Source organism: Helicoverpa zea, chromosome 20 (assembly GCF_022581195.2).
Source record: "Helicoverpa zea isolate HzStark_Cry1AcR chromosome 20, ilHelZeax1.1, whole genome shotgun sequence".
Taxonomy (NCBI): domain Eukaryota; kingdom Metazoa; phylum Arthropoda; class Insecta; order Lepidoptera; family Noctuidae; genus Helicoverpa; species Helicoverpa zea.
The window spans coordinates 6,282,226-6,302,984 of NC_061471.1; the positions used below are offsets into that span (position 1 = coordinate 6,282,226).

A 20,759-nucleotide genomic window follows, 5' to 3' on the forward strand; every position below is an offset into this window, starting at 1 on the left:
TAATCCGCCTCTGTCCTATGTGATACGCATTTTCCTAACGTATTTTCATAAATCAGTTACATTAATTTGTAATTCCGTTTACTTTTCAAGGCTTTTTTGATGAACATACAAAAATAATAACTTCTCAACTTTTTTATCAATACTTTTCCAATAAAAAGTTGCTCTAAGTATATGAAGCTGAATCTGATAAAAACTTTTACTGAAATGTTGTTAAAATACCAATCTCTATGAAAATAATGTCGTTTCTGTGAAAAATCTTCGCAGAGCCCAAGTTTTTGATAGTGCCTTCCTTTTATTCGCGAGTGTTCAGCCAAGTTTTTATTTGTTTCAAGATGCCTTTTATTTCAGCGTTGAACGTTGTGAAGTTCACATACAGTGCACGAACTTTGTGAATTTTACTATGAGGGTCTATTCTGTAAGATGAGGGAGCACAAACAGTTAAAACAAATACGAAGCTTATGTCTTAAGATGTGGATGTGTCGTAATTGTTTGTACAAATCAACAATTCCATCTCCGTGCGACGACACAATTAGCGGAACTTCTTAATTCGTTAAGACCCCTTCCTTAAACGAATATTGCTGCAAAATAAGCAATAAAGGAGCTCGGGCTTAACCAGTTTGCACATCTCCAACATCATTACGCTTAATTATTATTGCTACTTAAGCATTCGCTCTGCATGTATGACACACTGCCGTCAAACGTGAAGCCACCATACAACGCCCTTCTCTCAGAACAAGATTTTATAATCAAATTATAAGTAGGTATATTCTTTTCTGTGGTACATAAATAAGTCTGACGTCAAAGAGAAATCGTTTGGCCATTGTTTGACTTCAAAAGTTTACCTGAACCGAAGTTGGACGCTTTGAAATTAGGGCCAATTCCGTGAATTATAATTGGTTTGTTAATTGTACAGTTTTATAAACTTGAATTATGCCAATTAATTTGTTATATTATTATAAATGCTTTTTCTAGGAGGCCGTGTGTCAGTATTTTGTAACAATAGGATTGGCGTGAGTCAGCCGAAAACCCAAAAAGCTCTCGCGTTCTCTCGTGTTGTTTGGGAACCAGCTGTGCACAGTTACAGCGAATACTCGCAATACCATGTCTTAATTAAAATACTTGTAATTGAAACATGCCTTTCTAGATCTCAAGTTAAATTTTACCTACCAGCGAAAAAACACGAAACACGTTTTATCGGAAAATGTCGGAGATTTTGCGAAAAGAAATTCTGATGTAAAAATATTTTTAAAATTTGTAACCTAAGCCCCACTGTAAAAGATTTAAGTAAAGCTAAGCACTTCATTTAAATAAAGTTATTACTAACAACATTTCTAGAAATAACACTTTAATGATCGGACTTATATTTTTATCCTTTTAAATCTAAATGTCAGCCCTTAATCTCAGATTTTATAATAGAGCTATAAACCAAAGTAATGAATAGAAATCTCGGTACTAATCCCGGCTTACAAATCTTTAGGAAAAGCGACGCTATTTGGAAAAACAGGTTCCATTTTACTAATGTAGGTATGTTAAAAAAGATTTATAATGGCAAAGAAAGTTAAACGTATTCGTGTAACGGTTGTACATCCTTAATGTAATGTGCTTATCTTGGTACTTATCTGACGTGTCGGTTACCGTAAGCCGGCGTGACACAACACGCCCGCGGCGCGGCCCGCCGGGGCGAGGCGATGCGTCCCCCGCGGAACTTTGCTCACTGACAGTTTATCCTGCGCTACCAACTTGTTGGGAACTAATTCCGTCTAATTTAGTCTGCGGCAGGCGGACTCACAGACGCACGGCTTACCCGATGCCGTCGACTCCACGGTGACACCTTCCTGTCTGAAGGATTAATTTCGGCTTTGTCTGCCTTGCCTCTGCTTACAGTATGACATGCCGTGTTTAGCCGCTACATCGCCGTAACAGCGCTCAGCTTGTCCTTGTGGTGCTCCTCTGCCGAGCTATTAGACAAGCAATTTCATCGCAGAGGATTATGAATTGATGAGGGTTGTAATACCTCCCAACACTAAATAATTTACCGTACTATCTGTTTCAGGAGCTATGAGTGGTTTCAGTTCTCAAAGCTCAGCTCGTGCCCGAATCATAAATGTTATTGAATTAGCAACTCTAATTAGCAACAGCCCGAAATATATCTATTTAAACGTCCCCCAGCGCGTAATTTAGTCAACTCATTTAACACGTAACAGGCCCTGTCAACATTTCGGAACAAACAACCTATCTAACAATATTAAAAGCTTGTATGCGCCAACATGAGAAACTCAGTAAAATGTAATTAAAACCTTGTTAGCGCCGGCGAGCACACAACATCAACACTTAACATCCGCTGAGGACTCGCCAAAAACTAATTCGGACTAGCGGGAACGACCAACCCCGCCCTGCCGCCGGATCCGGATCGCAAAACGCTCTAAGGGATTAAGCCGGCTTTACATAGCCACTGCGTTTACATTCTAATAGCAGAGCATAACTCGACAACTTATTTGTGCGTGAATGGGTCATCCAATACGGCAATTGTACCTTCAGTAAAATTCCGCGTACAAAACGCGGTCGTAATTTTTTCTTCGCTCCCGCTGACCATCCCATCAGTCAATCAAAGCATCTAATTCCTTAACGGGTCGGTCGATTTATGAAAGCCAGGAAACGTGCTGACTCTATTACGACAGAGGAAATTAATTTCCAAATATAAATAAATTCTATTTACTTCTGCTCGGCGAACCGTAACGCATTTAGAGCGGAGAGAATTTCGCCGCTCACGGCGTGAATCGTTTTGGCAACAATTTAAACGGAGGAATCGTAAATGTTTATTTGGAGAACGGGCGTTTCCTTCAGCCGCGGGGCGACGTCGTTATAGGTCTTTAATGGCCAATAAAGTGTCAACGCCCGCTCCTTGCCGCAGATAAGTGTTCACCTGAAGTAACAGCTTCCCAGCCGTGGACAGCTCGGAAATGGACCAACAATAACAACAAACCTTTGTCTTGGACCATAATAAAAATAGAATCGTTGTAAAAACAGAGTTCACCAGGCGAGCTCAAAGATCTGATGTTATTCTTTTAAACGTAACTTTTCTAAATAAAACCTTTGTCGTGCCTTTGGCTTTGTTAATTGGAAGGAAAAATTATTTGTAAAGACTTTTTAAAAACACTTCACTGTTGAAATGTATGGGTAAACAAATTTTTTTTTTCCCGTTGGCCTTGATTCCGACTAAGAAAACATAGGCTTTTGTTGACAGTAGGATATAAGGTTTGCATATTTGAAACTACTCTGGGCGAGTACGGTCAAAACCGCGATTACTGAGTAGACCGCAGATCGTTTGCCACAACAATCACAACACGATTTAATACTTATCTGCTCCGTCTATGTTGATTGTTTTTGATATCACTGTCTAGTGTATGTTTTAAAGTTTAATATTAAATTATGTAATGCCGATTTGTTACCCGATTTAAGCGGTGACATCCGCGTCCCAAAACTACTTTTTCGTGCCCGGATAAAAAGTGGCCTATGTCCTTTCTCAGACTCTCCACTTAACGAATAGTTCTGAGGCCAGCAAGTTCAATAGCAGAACACATAATATTATTATGGATATTGTCATAGACCTAAGGTATGGGTACTTATCTGCCTCAAAAAGAAGATCTTCCCGAGGTGCCCAACCATGATCTATTCGGAATTGGCTTTTGTTTATGGACCCTAATCATACAACTTACCAATAAATTGTAATTAAATATTTGTATTTAACCATTTGTATTTTATTTCCAACAGATCCTCCTGTGGTCTCCCTATCACTGGGCAGCACCCTCAATCCTCACGACATCAAGGAAGGGGATGACGTGTACTTCGAGTGTTCAGTGCGCGCCAACCCTAGGGAGCATCGCATATCGTGGTATCATAACGTAAGTATTATATTATTCAAACCCTTTCTCTCACGTTCTTAGTGAGTATAAAGATGATAAACTGGAACGTAATATAGTAATAACTATGTGAAAAGTAGTAGTTTAATTCTGTTGTATTTTTTATACATGAGTGAGTTCTGCAAACAAGTTCAAGTCAAACATGTATTTCAAAAATACTTAGGTAATACAGGGTCTTATGACAATTTAAATAAAACAACATAGCTGAAATGAAAAAATACTGTTTAGAGTCAATTAATTTTGAAATTCCGAAGTTAGTGATTTGACACTTCATGTATCCAAGGTAGTGTTTTTTTATTACACTTTTTTAAGTATCGTGAAGTCTACATATAGCAGCCACCTTTGGACCTTTGCACGTCAACAAATGCGCATGAAACTGAAATGGCTATCTTCAGTAATACAAAGTTAATTGGCATCAACTGTACATAACAAAGAACACGTGTATGTATATTATATCCAGCTTCTATTTACCTGCAGGCAACTAATGTGTATCGTGTGCGTGAATTAGTGATAGAAATACGTAACTAATACGCCCCAGGAGGACGATTCGTCTTTCTTTTGTGCTCTCTGGCCCTTTATGATACACTACTTAGAAACTTGTTATTATCTAAACTTCTAAACTAGTATCATAACATATTATAAGGGTAACATATACATGAGTTTGTTTGTTTACATATGATTGAAGGATTTCAATTCACTATTTGCAAAGTTCCTCTTTGTAATAGGTTGCAGGGTCGTAATTATGTTATGTATTATATTATTTATTAATTAATAAATAAAACAAACATATAAAAATAATAACTGCGAACAACATAATGAGAAGGGCTTTCATTCATTAAGTACCAATGGCTAATTAGCTATAATTATAATGAATGAATTGAGGGTAAATAAAATAATTAATTATGCCAGCTGTACAACCACTGGCCAAGTTTTAACATCGTTATTGAACCACACCCTAATAGCACTTATATTACTTCTAGTTTCCACCAACGTTTTTACCCGTGACCAATGAAAACCACCCCGCATACTCTGTTGTCTGTTTACAAGTAGCCTGCGCTGAAAAAGCGGCAGTCTAACACTGAAACAATTTTAGAAAATCGGTCCAGTAGTTCCTGAATTAGCGCGTTCGAACAAAGAAACTCTTTTTAATAAGCTTTATAATATTTGTACAGATTGAAACACATAGAAAGGAATTAAGGACGATAAATACTAGCCATTATTTTCAATGCCAATCAAATTAAACAGAAAAGGTGACAGCAAATTCATACACTCTTAAACTCTAACAAGATAACGACCGTCGAAGATATTATAGAACTTAATAACAAAGTTCCAATTGATTGATACGCCATAGATACTAGTTAACACAATAAAGGTTGTGATGAATTAGATTGCCGTGGCCGGTCGACAGGGTTGATGAATTGCTGGCTGCTTGAAGACCTGTTCATTATCGGACCTCTATAGATTATATCATCACCCTCGTCTAGTGACGGACTTTCTGTCTGATGGGTGACGATTTATGTGGATAACTTAATTATAATTTAAATATAGATAACTACGAGTATATAAGTCACGTTACATTAGTCGCTTCTTATAAAGCACTGGTACTCAGCTGAATCCGGTTAGACTGGAAGCCGACCCCAACATAGTTGAGAACAGGGCTCGGAGGATGATGATGATGATGATGAACTACATAAGTCACGTATTATGAAGCCAGATCTTAAGAAATTGGAAATAAATATCAACTTCTCAATTTTATGAAACGGTTTCAAGATATTATTTAGATTTTTAATAATTTACTTGTGGTGGCTGATAATTGTAGCCGGTAGTTGAATTATTGCCTTAACTGGGAGCTTAAGGAATAGGTCATCAAACGACCCATCGCCATCGTGGCTTCTACCTAACCGTAACTAACTTATTAGAGAAACCCATTTTTAACAAAATATCAACTCAAAAACAAAAGAAGCATACAATATATAAATTAAACGTTCTATAAGCACTTACATGCTAATTCAGAACTATAATCATAAAACATAGGCGGTACACACAAAACAAAATGTACCAGTCAGCATATAATCTAAATTACATTTGAATAACTTGAGTGTAATCACAACATAAGTTCGTGACCTTTATCAGGCCACATGAAAGCGCCCACGCAAACTTTCAGTTTATTGCCTCAAACATCGATTCCTTCATTTATGTAGGGTATTATAAAGAGTATTAGGATGAGATGTGGGCCGAACTTATATGTGTATTATTCTTGTAAGTTAATGCAGGTTATTTAAGTATTTTTTGGTATTATATTAGGATATTTAAGTATTTATTAGGATGAGATGTGGGCCGAACTTATACGTGTATTATCATTTTAAGTTAATCTAGTTTGTTTTAGTATTTTTTTCACCGTGATTGACCTATGCTCTTCTTTCTTTCTCGAACCTATTAGTAGCATATAACCAATCGATATGATTCTTTGTACTCGCAGCTTTAAATCTTAAAAAAACCTTGAAAGCCTAAACTTATTAAATAAACACAGTCCAGACAATACCATATCGTTTACACGTTCATTTATAGGTATAACATCAGTTACATAATACATTTCTCTATATGTATACCCAAAGCACAGAATAAATACAACTTGAGTACAAATACCACTTACACGAGTAAGTTCTAGTTCTGTCTCTAGTAATGTTTAGCACGACACAGCTTAATAGAAAATAGTGTTGCCAACAGCGTTTACTTAGATTCTATTGACTTTTATCGATATCGATAGCCAAGCCTGTTTATACTGGTCGGCTCTATTTGAACTAGTTTTAACCGTATTTGAATTCGCTGCTTTTACTAAGTCCAATATTAATGTGCTTATATTGTTTAATTTATATAAATACAAAGTTTAGAGTTTGTCCTAGTTTAAGTTTTATCATTATTCAGCGCTTCAAACAAATTCATTATTTAGTTACAGATTTTTTGCATTTTTCTACTAAATACTAAAATTCGATCCGGTTTTGTATTGTTAAATAGCGAATAGTTGAACACATGCCTGCATTTATTTGTAAACAGTTTGAAACATTGTTCAAATACTTTAAATATTAAACTGTAGCTAGATAATATAAGCACTTTTAATTTACATAGTTATCATGATAAACTAGTAATGAATTATCTATCTATTTTATCTGCCAATTGATTTCATACTTAATAGATAGCTTACTCATAAAAATCAGCATAGCCATAACGTGGCAATGCGGCCATATAATATATTAGCAGGTACATATATGTAATAATCCGGTATAATATTAGTACATTACATATGGTGTGTGGAAAGTTCATAAGGTGAAGTGTAGGTACCTATATCAAAATTATGTCATAAAATCTAACCTTGTTTCTAAATGCAATTTCTTTGTCTCAATGTCCAGGACAAGTTGGTGCTCCACAACGTGATATCAGGGATCATCGTGAGCACCAAGTCCCTGGTGCTGCAGAAGGTGACGAGGGACCACGGAGGAGACTACTCCTGCAGAGCTACCAACGCGCTCGGGGAAACTGCCAGCCAGTCTACGCAACTTAGTATACAGTGTGAGTTTATTTTATTTCAATAAGTAGACTCCTATATTTTCCTAAAAACACACGTTATATTTTATTTTTGTGTTGGAGAACAATTACCATAGACCTGTTTATTTACAATCTGATACTGTTTATCTTTAACGTGTGTCAAAAAGGTTCTGTAAAAATTCTTAATGGGCATATAAACTATATTGATGCTTTATATACTGAGACACATCCTGTATTCTTTTTTAGTTCACTAAACACTTCGTGTCAAAAGCACAACCGATTTATAAAATGTGTCTTTTTATGGATCGCCTAACTTATTTACAAATGCTCTTGACGACAGTATCGAAATACTAAAAGTAAAGTTCCCAAAGTTGCCAGCGAACATATTTATCAACCACTACAAAGTAGATCACAGTCCATAAATAACACTCTAAAATAAAGTCCACGAATGACAAAAAATAGACTGGCCTCAAAAGTAAAGCACGCCAATAAGTAAATTGTTACATAGATGAGTTCTCGCTAGAATCGCCGAGTCCTTTGTTTTACAATGAACAGAATGCTAGCAAATTACGTTTCATTTCGCCGGAGGGTTTTCGCTGTCCACTGCCTACTGTATCAATCATTCTCAGAATGATCTTAACGTAGATTTGTTACAGTCAACACGGAGCTACAACAAAATATATTGAATAATTCCATTTACTGATAAACATGGCCGATAAATTACAATAAAGAGCTTAGAACGCCACGTCTCACAGCCCGCACTGATGTATGCAATGTGCCGCCAGAATAATGCCAGGATAATGAGTTCTCCGTATATTTGCACAATATGGGTAATTTTTGTGCAAACACGAGCCGTATCAAGTAAAATAAAATTGTGTAATATTCATGAATAGGCGCTAATTACATTATGAAACCGTACAATCAGTACATACGTGTTATATTCACAGACGCTCTCGATCGCAAATTACCAGCATTCAGGCGAGCTGTTATTTTTATTCATTTAGGTATTTATACACGTACGTATACGTTGGGAATTTCTATCTCCACATAAAACCAGAAACACCCCATTTTATGGATGAAAGAATCGTTCGTGCGCTTGCTAATGAGCGTGCAATCAGCTGCTTCACCAAAATAGTCTGGCAATAGGCCAGGAAACACTACGGTACAGAAGGAGGCTTATATCCCAACCATTACAGTTCTAACGATTACCAACTATTTGCTAAGTGAAAAAGTCTAGTTAGGTCTACAAAAGTCTGCGAACAATCAATCAATAACAAGTGCAAACTATCATCCTTGGGGATTAATTTGCCAGCAAGAGTGATCAATGCGTCAACAAACAACCCAAGTTGTATAAGTGAGCAGTGGTGAAGGTGTATTTCGGCGCACCCTCGGAGTCAGCGGCCGACTATCAATCATGTTGGAAGCTAGCTCGCGAAGATTGACGTCGTCTCCGTCGCCGCAGGCGGCGGCCGATCTGCGACAAATGTACCGCTCAAGCCCTCCCCTGCTATTTGTAAAGGCACCGCTGTACTTTTGCTCCGCTCGCTGCCGACAGTTTGTTTCCATTTTATTGATCCTTACCGTCACAAATCTACGGCGAAGAAAATGTACGTTGTTATTCGCACGCGGTACACGATCACTGGCGCCGGTGGTACATTAATCCACATACATATTTTCATATTCCCGCTACAGTAATCCTACCGAGGTAGGGCTGCTTAACGCGAGCAAATATTTGAGAGTTTAATGAAAATCTAAGGCAGCTCGGGAGCGCAGTTTTGCAAGTAGATATCTAAATGAATCACAGTCGCTGACTGCGCCTGCTACAGAGGGGAACAGTTGGCCGATAAAATTTATATATCGTCTAACTTCTGTTATGATTTAACGCACTGTATTCGGGTCTCTTTCAGCTCTTTGTTAATTATAGCATTCTTGCTTCGGAGCTTACAGATGGAATCTACGTTTAATATTTAACGCTTTGAATTGTTCGTTTTGCGGAATACAATTTAAAAGAATTTGAAATACGTTTTTGCGCATGTAACATTTGTCGCTAATGAGAAAATTTTTACTGTAATTCTGCATTGCAAAGTAGGTTTAATACGAACGTGTGAGTAATGTTGGCAATGCCAGTGTTGATTGCCTACGTATTAATTAGTAGAGTAAGTATTTACTGCTTCCGCGATGGAATCAATTAATCTTCACCTACTTTACGTATGCGTTAGGTTCGCTAATTGCTTAATTAATGAGGATCTTTACTGGACTGATACAAACTAGGAAACTAATAGATGCATAATTAGGTACGATTTAATTATCTTATTACAAAGTTGGTTTCCAGCAACTTGCGCTAATTACGTACAATAATGAACGTATTGATTTATAAACTTTTAAAGGGAGGATTTAAATATAGTATAGGTAGGCACTTACTCGTACTTATTAAAAACTATAAGTAGGTTAGCTTTTGTTTTTAGTTTTACTCTTTGCTTTATATTTCATAGTTTTGCTAATATATTGTGAACACACAGATGCACCAGTATGCGCCCACGCATCACCTCAAGTATTGGGCGCGCAACTCGACGAATCTCTGCGTGTGCGCTGTTCAGTGACGGCCAACCCGCCTGACGTCACATTCTTCTGGCAGTTCAACAACAGTGGGGAGAGCCTGGACGTGTCACCACTTAAATTTGGTAATTAATAATGCTTCAAATATATTCATCAGGCTTCATCAGGTATTCATCAGGTTTCATCTGGCTGGTAGCCTACAAGAAACCTAAACCGGTCTTTCTTCAATTAACGTTACATTACATTAGCTTAATTGACATTACATAGCTAACGAATTATACCGAACAACTGACACATCAAGTTTTTTCTAATTTGGACTAAATTAGATAATAAGTTCATTGTATTTCTCAGGGACCGAATGTCCCACAAAGTTACCTTCGCGACTTAAGTGTCTACTGCCCTGCGTCCATAACTGCCTCTAAAGAGGATCAATATTAAATTATAATAACGATAGATAACATATTTGCCTAGGAACAGCAAACGGCAGCACGAGCGAGCTGAGCTACAAGCCTCAGAGCGAGCGCGACTACGGCACGCTCAGCTGTCGCGGCACCAACTCTGTGGGGCGGCAGCTCGAGCCGTGCGTGTTCCAGATTGTTCCTGCCGGTGAGTCATAGATACACTCACACTGTAAGAGCAGGAACAGCGAGCTGAGCTACAAGCCTCAGAGCGAGCGCGACTACGGCACGCTCAGCTGTCGCGGCACCAACTCTGTGGGGCGGCAGCTCGAGCCGTGCGTGTTCCAGATTGTTCCTGCCGGTGAGTCATAGATACACTCACACTGTAAGAGCAGGAACAGCGAGCTGAGCTACAAGCCTCAGAGCGAGCGCGACTACGGCACGCTCAGCTGTCGCGGCACCAACTCTGTGGGGCGGCAGCTCGAGCCGTGCGTGTTCCAGATTGTTCCTGCCGGTGAGTCATAGATACACTCACACTGTAAGAGCAGGAACAGCGAGCTGAGCTACAAGCCTCAGAGCGAGCGCGACTACGGCACGCTCAGCTGTCGCGGCACCAACTCTGTGGGGCGGCAGCTCGAGCCGTGCGTGTTCCAGATTGTTCCTGCCGGTGAGTCATAGATACACTCACACTGTAAGAGCAGGAACAGCGAGCTGAGCTACAAGCCTCAGAGCGAGCGCGACTACGGCACGCTCAGCTGTCGCGGCACCAACTCTGTGGGGCGGCAGCTCGAGCCGTGCGTGTTCCAGATTGTTCCTGCCGGTGAGTCATAGATACACTCACACTGTAAGAGCAGGAACAGCGAGCTGAGCTACAAGCCTCAGAGCGAGCGCGACTACGGCACGCTCAGCTGTCGCGGCACCAACTCTGTGGGGCGGCAGCTCGAGCCGTGCGTGTTCCAGATTGTTCCTGCCGGTGAGTCATAGATACACTCACACTGTAAGAGCAGGAACAGCGAGCTGAGCTACAAGCCTCAGAGCGAGCGCGACTACGTCACGCTCAGCTGTCGCGGCACCAACTCTGTGGGGCGGCAGCTCGAGCCGTGCGTCTTCCAGATTGTCCCAGCCGGTGAGTCATACATACACTCACACTGTATCAGTGAGGTGACCTACAAGCGTCGAAAGAAAATGGTGATGGTGCTCTAAGAATCAGAAACAATCACAAAACAATACATGATACCAGAGTATCAAAATACGCGTGTCATCAGAACGGAGGTTTCATCAAACATGATTAAAGTCAATAATCAGTATCGGAACCAATACCTAAATATCTCAACGTACATTTACACAATATATTGGAAATACAATGCAATAACTCGAGTATGCAGCGGCCGAAAATGTCTGCACCGAAATGAACACTTCAATAAAAGCATTAATAAAACCGCGTGCACACAATTTGAACCAACAACGAGGCCGAACTTGCTCCACGTTTTATAATTCCGGCTTTCGGCTTTCCATGCCCGTGTGCCAAATCTCATAACTCCTCACTGATGACGTACAATTTCCCTGGAACATTGGCACACAAATGAGAAATACGATTTATGTACCAAAATAATTACAACAACATTATTGCTTATTAAATAAATATCAAATATCATTACATTACGATGCTAGGTATTATTTCATAAAGGAGAAATATTACTTACCCCTATTCTCAACCAAGTACATTACACAACGCGAAACAAAATTAATCTAACAGTACGTTTCAATTAGAGAAGAAAAATACCAACGGCTAAATTGAAACTTTGTTAAAATATATGAAACAGTACGCGAGCTACACGGAACGTACCACGTCGTGCATTATCTTTTTATTCTCAAATCTCGTTATTTCATAGTACGGTAGCAACGTGCTCTTATAGTTGTGATCCGCACGACTGCAGCAGGAAATATGACTTAGCTGTTGCGGGATGCAGCGAAATAACCCGAAACCCGCACAGTTTAATATCCCCGCAGTTTGTTATAACATATACGCGTTAAATTGTCACCCGCCTGCCATAAGTCAAGGCGAAATTAGTGAGTTTAGCGCTCTCTGCACTTAATTTTCATTTCCCACGCACCAGCCAGTTACGAACAACGAGCATCCCTTACCAGGCTCGCTCACTTGACATACAATAATAATGTCGAGTAAGGGGCGTAAACTTTGATTTCTATTACAAGTTAGCTCCAAAGAAAATAATCTTGAAAAAGTTAAAATGGCTTCGAAGATTGTTTAAGTTTGCTCATGTCTAGCATTTTCAGCCACATTCTTGAAATATATGTACGGTTGTCAGAAAAGTTTTTAGTCCAATACTTTTTGTTATTTTGTTTCATTTGGTATTGAAAATAGAGATACATAATTACCTAAGTAAAAACGAAATATCAAACTCAGTCTTAAACGAACTGTCTAGAACTTATAAGATTTTACAGATCAAATTTAAGTAGCGACCGCTTAAAGTTGTAAATTAATGGCGATCATTATCTGCTGGCAGCAGTCAAATTGATTTAAAACTTAGTGGTTCGTATTTCAAAGAGTTTAAAAGGGCAAGCGAAGACCTTTTCATCAAAGAGTAAGATAGGAACGAGAACTAATTCTATAAGACCTTTAGTGTCATTTACACGGTACAATATCTTAATGTTATCTTCTTGGTTTGTAACTACAATTTAATAGAGTTATCACTAAATTAAATGATTTTGAATAGGATTCCCAGCTTCTTGGTATTAATAATTGTGTAAGTGAGGAAATGGATTTAAACCATTTTAGTTATTTAAGCATTTATTTTATATTGCGATAGTGAGATCGATTTAACGATGTAACGTCTCTCTCTCTAAATGCAGGTAACCGTAGATCTGCATTGCCTGGTATTTATAGCATCGGTAAGAGGTATAACATCATGTCATGTTATTTCTATCTTTGTAACAGAGTCCTTAGAAACAATCACTTGATTGTCTTGCCGGTTCTCCTTTACGGGATCCACTTTAAAAAAAACGTGGAATTACTGACTGACTTTTTATGAAAGCCTGCATTGGCCTATTTTTAATAAAAGCTTATGCTTAATGAAAGCTTATGACTTTAAACTTTTTTCACCCAGCTCGACCTTCAGCCCCGCGCAACTGCTCCTTGCAAGCTGGTAACACGAGTGCTGATGGCAACTCCTGGCTTCGAGTATGCTGCGTAGCCGGCTACGATGGCGGGCTACCACAGTACTTCTTGCTGGAAGCACTGGATCCTATCACTGGGAAGACCAGGTTCAATGGCAGCGTCAATGAAACTGGTTTGTGGGGTCTTTATAATGTTTTTTTTTTTTTTTTTGTGTAAGATAACTTATTATGTGTCTGATGTTAAGACCATGGCATGCGATTTTATTCATTTTTGTTTTTTCTTGGGCACGCTGATGACTATTGGATCTAAGTTACTTGCCATTTACCTAAATGGAATCGTTTGACATTAATTTTGTAAAAAAAAAAAAAACATAAAATTTCGTAATGCAATTTAAAAAGGGTCCAGAGCACAATACAATTTAGATTTCCACTACAGATGGAGACTGCCACTAAATAAAAAAGAATTAAATTGCTGACTCTTTTCTTTGTAAGCTCTTGACTTTCAAAGAAACCTGAAAATGATCTAATTGAAGTACCTAAAATGCGACTTTGAAGAAATATTTTGTTAGTTTGCAATTTCATTGTTTCTATTGTTTTTGATGAAAACCCTCATTTAAAATCAACTTTACCTCTTGCAATTTTAGTTTGGAATTTCAAAACTTTTTAACTCGAAACCTCTATAGGTTCTCCAACCTTCACAGTTCTTAATTATCTTGCACAGTTAGTGAAAACTATTAATATTCATGTCATATCTCCTAGATGGACTGGCCATCTTCAAGCTGGATCTGTCCCAACTGTCCTCGGCTGGTCAAGCATCAGGAGCTACCTTCAACCTGCTCATCTATGCGAGGAACCTCAAGGGAGAGTCCGAGAAGACCCTGCTAGAAAACATTGCTTTCAATGATGCTGCTAGGAGAACAGGTAACAATATTTTTTAAAGCTTTATTTGTCTGCCTTGTCTTTTCCCAAACGACATAATTTTAGGATCGGCTTCCAGTCTTATCCAGATCCAGATGACCAATATTTTACATGGATGACTATCTTACCTTCTGGAACCTTCTGAACCCTTCTGGACCTTTTACGAGACTGGATGTGACACTTTTTGTGACACTTTTTCGGCTTCTAACTACCCGAAACGACTGCCAAAAATGTTCACCAATTTAACGTGCCTTCCGAAACACGCAATCATGGACGTTAAGCGTTGCCTAACCTTATGATCAATAGGTCCGTGTGGTTGTTACTTAGCCACGAATTCTATGAAGAATGTGAATGGACATGTATGGATACCATACATAAGGATACGAAAATTGGTATCCACATAGTACTTTTAAAGCATCACGAGTTTTAAAGCCACACGTGAAATCAGCGGAAATACCCAAGCTACAAATATTTACACTAAAATCATACCATCAAACGTTGAACATCGACTTGGAAGCTGAGTGAAAATACATTCGTTTTAAAATATGTATTTCGAAAAGAACAAACTTTTTTAATATTTTATACCAAAATGAATATTCAAAAATAACATTATTCATTGTGAGACTGTCATCAAAAATACTGTTCGAGAGATGAATTCCATTAATCAATTGTAAGCTGTGATGATATGCCATTATTGGTTTATTCATAGCACGTTTTTACTTGCCTAATGAGGCATAAAACCAAAGCCGGGCCCTTATATTGTATGTAACCGCGTTTGTCATTTAATTGTTCAGTTTTCAATGGAGATTAATGCGCTTTTTAAGGCAAATTTTTGCTTGTTAAATTCGTCTGTGAAGGAAAATAATATTGTACTGTAACTTAAAAAGACATCGCGTTATTCTCATAGTTGTAAGCACCACGTGCGACAGTTAATCATGTACTTGAGTTGTAGATTCGTTTTTAGTGGAAAGATTTATTATTAAGTCTTTATAATAGCGCATAGTCTTTATAATATAATAACTTTATAACCTCTTTATAGGCTTTGGTCTAGTTGTCGCAAGTGAGACTGCTGAGCACGAGGTCCCGGGTTCGATTCCCGAAATCGCTTTGTGGGTTTTAGAAGACTTTCACAAAGCAGCCCGGAGCCTGAAAGTTGGTGATTGATTCACCCGTGCATCGGAGAGCACGTAAATGTCGGTCCTTCGCCTGATCTCTCTCCGGTCGTATCGGATTGCCGTCCCATCGGGTTATGAGAGTGAAGGAATAGGGAGTGCACCTGTGTCTGCGCAAATGCTCGTGCACTATAATATGTCCTGCGCAGTTGGCTAATCTCCTTACATGAGAACAGAGGCCGTAGCCGATAATGGGCTAGGAGGACATCCCGACATCATCATCATCATAGTAGCTACTTGACTAAAAAATCATTATATAATTATGCTATTTATTTGTTTACAAAGATTGTTTAAAATCACGAAAGTCTGAGTTCTAATCTTTCAAAGGCGAAATTTCCAAGCAACTTAGATTGTCGGTACCTACTCTTTAATTAATGCAAAGTTTATATAGTAACAATCCTTAACAAATAACATCAGTATTTAGAATCCCTTTAAAACAACAGTTGTTTAGGCTTTATTCATTATTACCCTCGGCTTTGTTATCGTAACATTTAAATTATATTCATTATCAATTTGAATAATAATATGATCGATCGGTGTGCAGAAAAATGTTTGATAAATAACTTTAACTAAGTATTTCAATTTTGCTTATTTAATTTTAATAAAACTAATTATCAAAGAGATTATTGTGCCAATGACACAAAGCAGTTTTAACTTATTTTTATTGGCTTAAAACGTAATCGGCTATAGCTTGTCATTAAAGTAATAAATAATCTTTACTTTGTCGTGACAAATTAAAACAGTAATGATATTTTGTGAACTCTGTGATTAAAATAATCATTCAGTAAAAATACTATAAGGTTGATACAAAAAAAAAAACCTTTTCAAATTCAGAACTACAAAAAAACATTGAAATAGAAGCCTTTTTCCTGTGTATTAAGCCTGAAATCTATTTATACTGTGTTTCTGTGAACATCGACTCCCAGAGGTCAGGCCTATTGACTTTTACTCTCAACAATTTATCCATTTTATTCAAATTGACGTTTCATTTTGATTGATCTCATTATTAAACAAATATGATTTTAGGCCTCTATTTGCTGAATTTATTTCCTTATGAATACTTTGAGTTCTTCTGTTCCTTTTAGTTGAAGCACTCGATAATAAATTAAAGATGAGTATTTTGTTTGAACAGTCTTTGTTATATTATGTTGTAATTGAAATACCTACCATGTTTTCGTAGTTATTTCAATAAAGTTGGTGTCAGCTTTTGTAGGTAATGAAGAATTTACTAGAACAATTACCTCTTCTTAAAAGTCGTCGTCACTAGTGCCAAGTTATTGTTTGAGGGTTCATCGTCTCTTTTTTTTTATAGAAGCTGTTGGTAAAACCTTTAATACATAAATAAATAAAATATTACAGAATATGGGCTCACACATATGCTAAATAATGTGCTCTACAAACATTTCTATTTAAACATTTTCGCTGTATTCAGCTAAAAAGATCTTTGCACGTCAGATTTTTTTCACCTACGCCGAACTATACATGTTATTCCTTAACCAAACAGATGGCAAAGGCGCGATGAGCAGTGTAAGCGTGGGAGTCGCGGTGGCAGCTGCTTTAGGCGCTACACTGGCCGCCGGGGGCGTAGCCCTAGCTGCCCTATGTGCCCGCCGACGTCGCGCCGCGCCCCCTCACAAGCACCCGCCAGGAGACATGTTAGAGCTCAGCGATGGTGGCAGACGATATGTTGTGGCGTACACTATCAAACCTTCGCCAGATTTGAAGACTCCTGATCCGCAGCCTGATATACTTAATGCGCCAGGTAAGATTGTAGGATCATAACACTAACTAAAATTACCGAATACCTATTTCCTTTAGGCCGATTAAATTACAATTTTAATCTGCTAATTTCTTTCTCCCCTAGGGTAGCTATATTTTTCGGTCAATTATTATGTAATGTCTACAAACATACCTATACAAATACGTACCTACTTTTGAATACTTTAAGAATCAGGTAAATAATTGCTTTAGCTGGATTTAAATAAATGAGACACTTGTAGCGATGCGTTTTCCAGATGGAGATAACCAACCATCAGCGCCTATTATAGACGAAACGGACGAATGGCCTAGTATACAAGAAGTCAGAGGTATGCATCTAAATGCAAAATGCAATTCAATTATTTAGGGCAAGTTTTAGAATATTTTACTGATATTATCTTTCTTTTAGGAGACTGGAGTAAAGCTGGCGCGGTCTTCTCAGCAGAAGATTTAGCATTATTAGATTCTACTGGGCGACCACAGCAGGTAAGAAGACTATTTAAACAAATAACACTAAAATTTGTATCACCATTAATATTCTCGAATTATATACTGTTAAATGCGATCAATGACTTTTGAGATTACCTATCGTGATTAATAGGTCAGGTATTAATAACACCGTTAGTTCATGCATCCCTGCGAACACCTACGCTTTTGTTGAAACTAATTTTAAACACGTGCTATTCCCGGAATAGACCAGCCTTAGAATAAATGTGTATTCGTGAGACAAAGGACCACGTTTTTATGCAAATTTTTTCTCCAACAGCTGACTCCAAACAGCGACCTACTGCCCAGTAGACAAGAAGACGTTCTGAACCAGAACTTACAACCAGTAATAGGAACTAACTTTAGGCCTAGCTACGTAGTCACGAACAGTCCTACGTTGGGCAGCCCTAACTTTGTGTGTCCTAATGGGAACTTGAGCTCGCCTTTCGGGAGTCAGACTCTTAGTGGGCCTACGCTCAGTTCAGGGAGCCTCGCCACTTCTACCCTACATAGAAACAAAGGTAAGGGCAACGTGCGAAGAAGGGAGCATGTTCTAGCGGAGAACCTCCCAGGACCAGAAAGTTGTGTGTAAAGTGATGACTACAATGTGCTTCACGGATTTGAATTTCGAACTCTCATGAATTGCAACTAACGTAAGTGGACTCATAGCATTTTTGTGTAGATTTTTTTTACGAATCTAAGATACGCTTGTATTCATTTTGGACGGTTTTGTCAATTTTACACGATGGATGTATGTTAACGCTGTTTTGCCAAATTGAACCAATTGATTTGTTTGTATATTAGGTAACGTAATTTGTAAATAGTTCTATTAGTTTAAATATTTAGCTAACGTGTTCTATAAAGGGGGGATGCCCGTTTTATCTTGTACATTGCTATTATATTGACTAATATACTGAGCTTGGTAGCGCTCACAATAAATTACGGCCTACATTTTGTGTTACTAATTTGCTCAAAAATTGGGAACTTGGAAAGTGCGAAGCACAAAGTTTTAAATTGTATTTCAAGGTTCCTCATAATTATATTAAGTAGCGGAACAGCTCGAAACTTAGTGTTCCGTGCTTTTATTTTGTCCCAAAACAAACGAAACGTTATTATTTGTCTTCTTACTAATTGTTACATCAAAGGCTCATTTAAAATTTGTTATCATAAAAGCATATTGAAACATTTTGATGCTTTTAATTAATTAAAAAATACGACTAAAAGGCTTATATAATCTCCTACTTGATTTAACAAAATCGGTTGTGTGAATGTAAATACTGATAGTTGTATAAACGAGACTTGTATGTATAGATACAAATATTTAACTAGAATAAGAAGCTTTTGTTGTCAATTTATTTATGTGAAAATTATTAGTGAAATTGTAAATATTGCATAGACCGTGACGATAGACGAAGCTCTCTAGCATACGAGATAAGGGGAATTCAGAGGTGCAGAAATACAACCTTGTATAAAAGATAATATGTAAAACGTTTTACAACATTGACAACATTCTAAGTTCGAGCATAAAGTTTAAAATAAAATACGTACAAAATGTTCGTGTAATAAATCAAGTCACACTTCGAGAGCGTACCTGCTCCGGTTCTTCGTACGGCGGTTTCCACGTGGAAAAATATTTTCAAGACAAAATATTATCTTTCATTTCCTTTACCGTATATTTAAGGGTTAATTGAAATTTATTTTTAATACATCTTTTCTACTCGTGGGACCGAAATTGACTTATGTATTATGTTACAAGGAAAAATCTTTACTTAAGTAAAAGTTTTTGCTTTAATCTGGCGTTGTATTCCAATACCTTGATATTAAATAACCTTTGGTATCTATTTTCTTCTCAATCAGAAAATATTTTAGGAGGAAAACTATTTATAATTTTAACGTAGCCTAGAGAGGTAATACTTAAATTAATATACATATATAAAAATAAATCAGCTATTTTACATTGAAAAATGTTTTAAGAAAACTCTACATCTAGTTTCCATAGTAACGGTGACTTCCACATGAGACCCCTTATATCGTATGCGTAGAGCAACTCAGTAGTGCCATTTTATAACGAGAGCAAATTGTAAATGTTTCCATTTTGTGTTGATTCTATTATATAGAGTTTAACAAAGAGAACGGTTTTATAACATGCAGTTCGCGTCAAATAAGTTTGCGTTTCTGAAGTTAGCCGCTTGTCTCCTTACGCATTTGTTTGTACAGATATTATCAAAAACATTTTCTTGCCAGCTGCTCTATCCTTTCGCATTTGTTTGTACAGAATACAGATACTGTCGAAAACATTTGCTTGTCCACAGTTGGCTACTATTACCTAACTTCACAATAATCAAAAAATATTTACCGCAGCTAACTTCAGAGAAGCAAAGTTATTTGGAGCGAGCTCTAGGTCAAGCGAACTGTTTGTAGATGTCAGTCATCATTTTATGTGGTCCTACCAATCTGATATGGCAATTTTATATTTAATAAATAAATAATGGTTTATATAAGTTTTTGTTTTATTTGCTACCATGATCCAACCGTAAAATAAACGTAACATTCATAAAAAAATAAAAAAAAACTTACCAACAAAATTATCCATTTTTAGGTAATCCATCTTACAAAATTTACTTTTTCTTTTATTTCAGACTATTTCATAATCTAAAGAATCTCAGTGTTACCTGTCTCCTTCTTAGATTCAGTTCTGTATATCGGATTACGTGGCTGATAAGACTTGGCTGGGGCAAGCTTAGACATGGGACGTCTAGACCGAGCTTAAATAACAACCGCAACTTGTATTGTTATTAAATCTTCACCGTCTTACCACAAAAACTTTTTAACGTCAGTTTAAGACTTGTCTAAAAAAATGTCAAATTATGACG

At 37.5% G+C, this 20,759-nt stretch overlaps 1 protein-coding gene across 3 annotated transcripts in view; it reads left to right on the forward strand.

Annotated features, from left to right (window-relative positions):
* LOC124640400 (hemicentin-1-like) overlaps positions 1-20,387 on the forward strand; it is a 67,390-nt gene extending 47,003 nt beyond the window's left edge. The window contains exons 8-17 of one of the 3 annotated variants that reach the window (XM_047178161.1): positions 3,772-3,902; positions 7,328-7,487; positions 9,983-10,144; positions 10,497-10,625; positions 13,543-13,725; positions 14,312-14,473; positions 17,147-17,404; positions 17,643-17,729; positions 17,810-17,886; positions 18,167-20,387. In XM_047178161.1, coding sequence (XP_047034117.1) covers positions 3,772-3,902; positions 7,328-7,487; positions 9,983-10,144; positions 10,497-10,625; positions 13,543-13,725; positions 14,312-14,473; positions 17,147-17,404; positions 17,643-17,729; positions 17,810-17,886; positions 18,167-18,478 — 1,661 coding nt within the window. In that variant the 3' untranslated portion in view covers positions 18,479-20,387. Of the gene's footprint in view, positions 1-3,771; positions 3,903-7,327; positions 7,488-9,982; positions 10,145-10,490; positions 10,626-13,542; positions 13,726-14,311; positions 14,474-17,146; positions 17,405-17,642; positions 17,730-17,809; positions 17,887-18,166 lie in introns of all 3 variants that reach the window. The other 2 variants (XM_047178160.1, XM_047178162.1) reach the window with 2 other exon arrangements.
* The last annotated feature ends 372 nt before the right edge of the window (positions 20,388-20,759 follow it).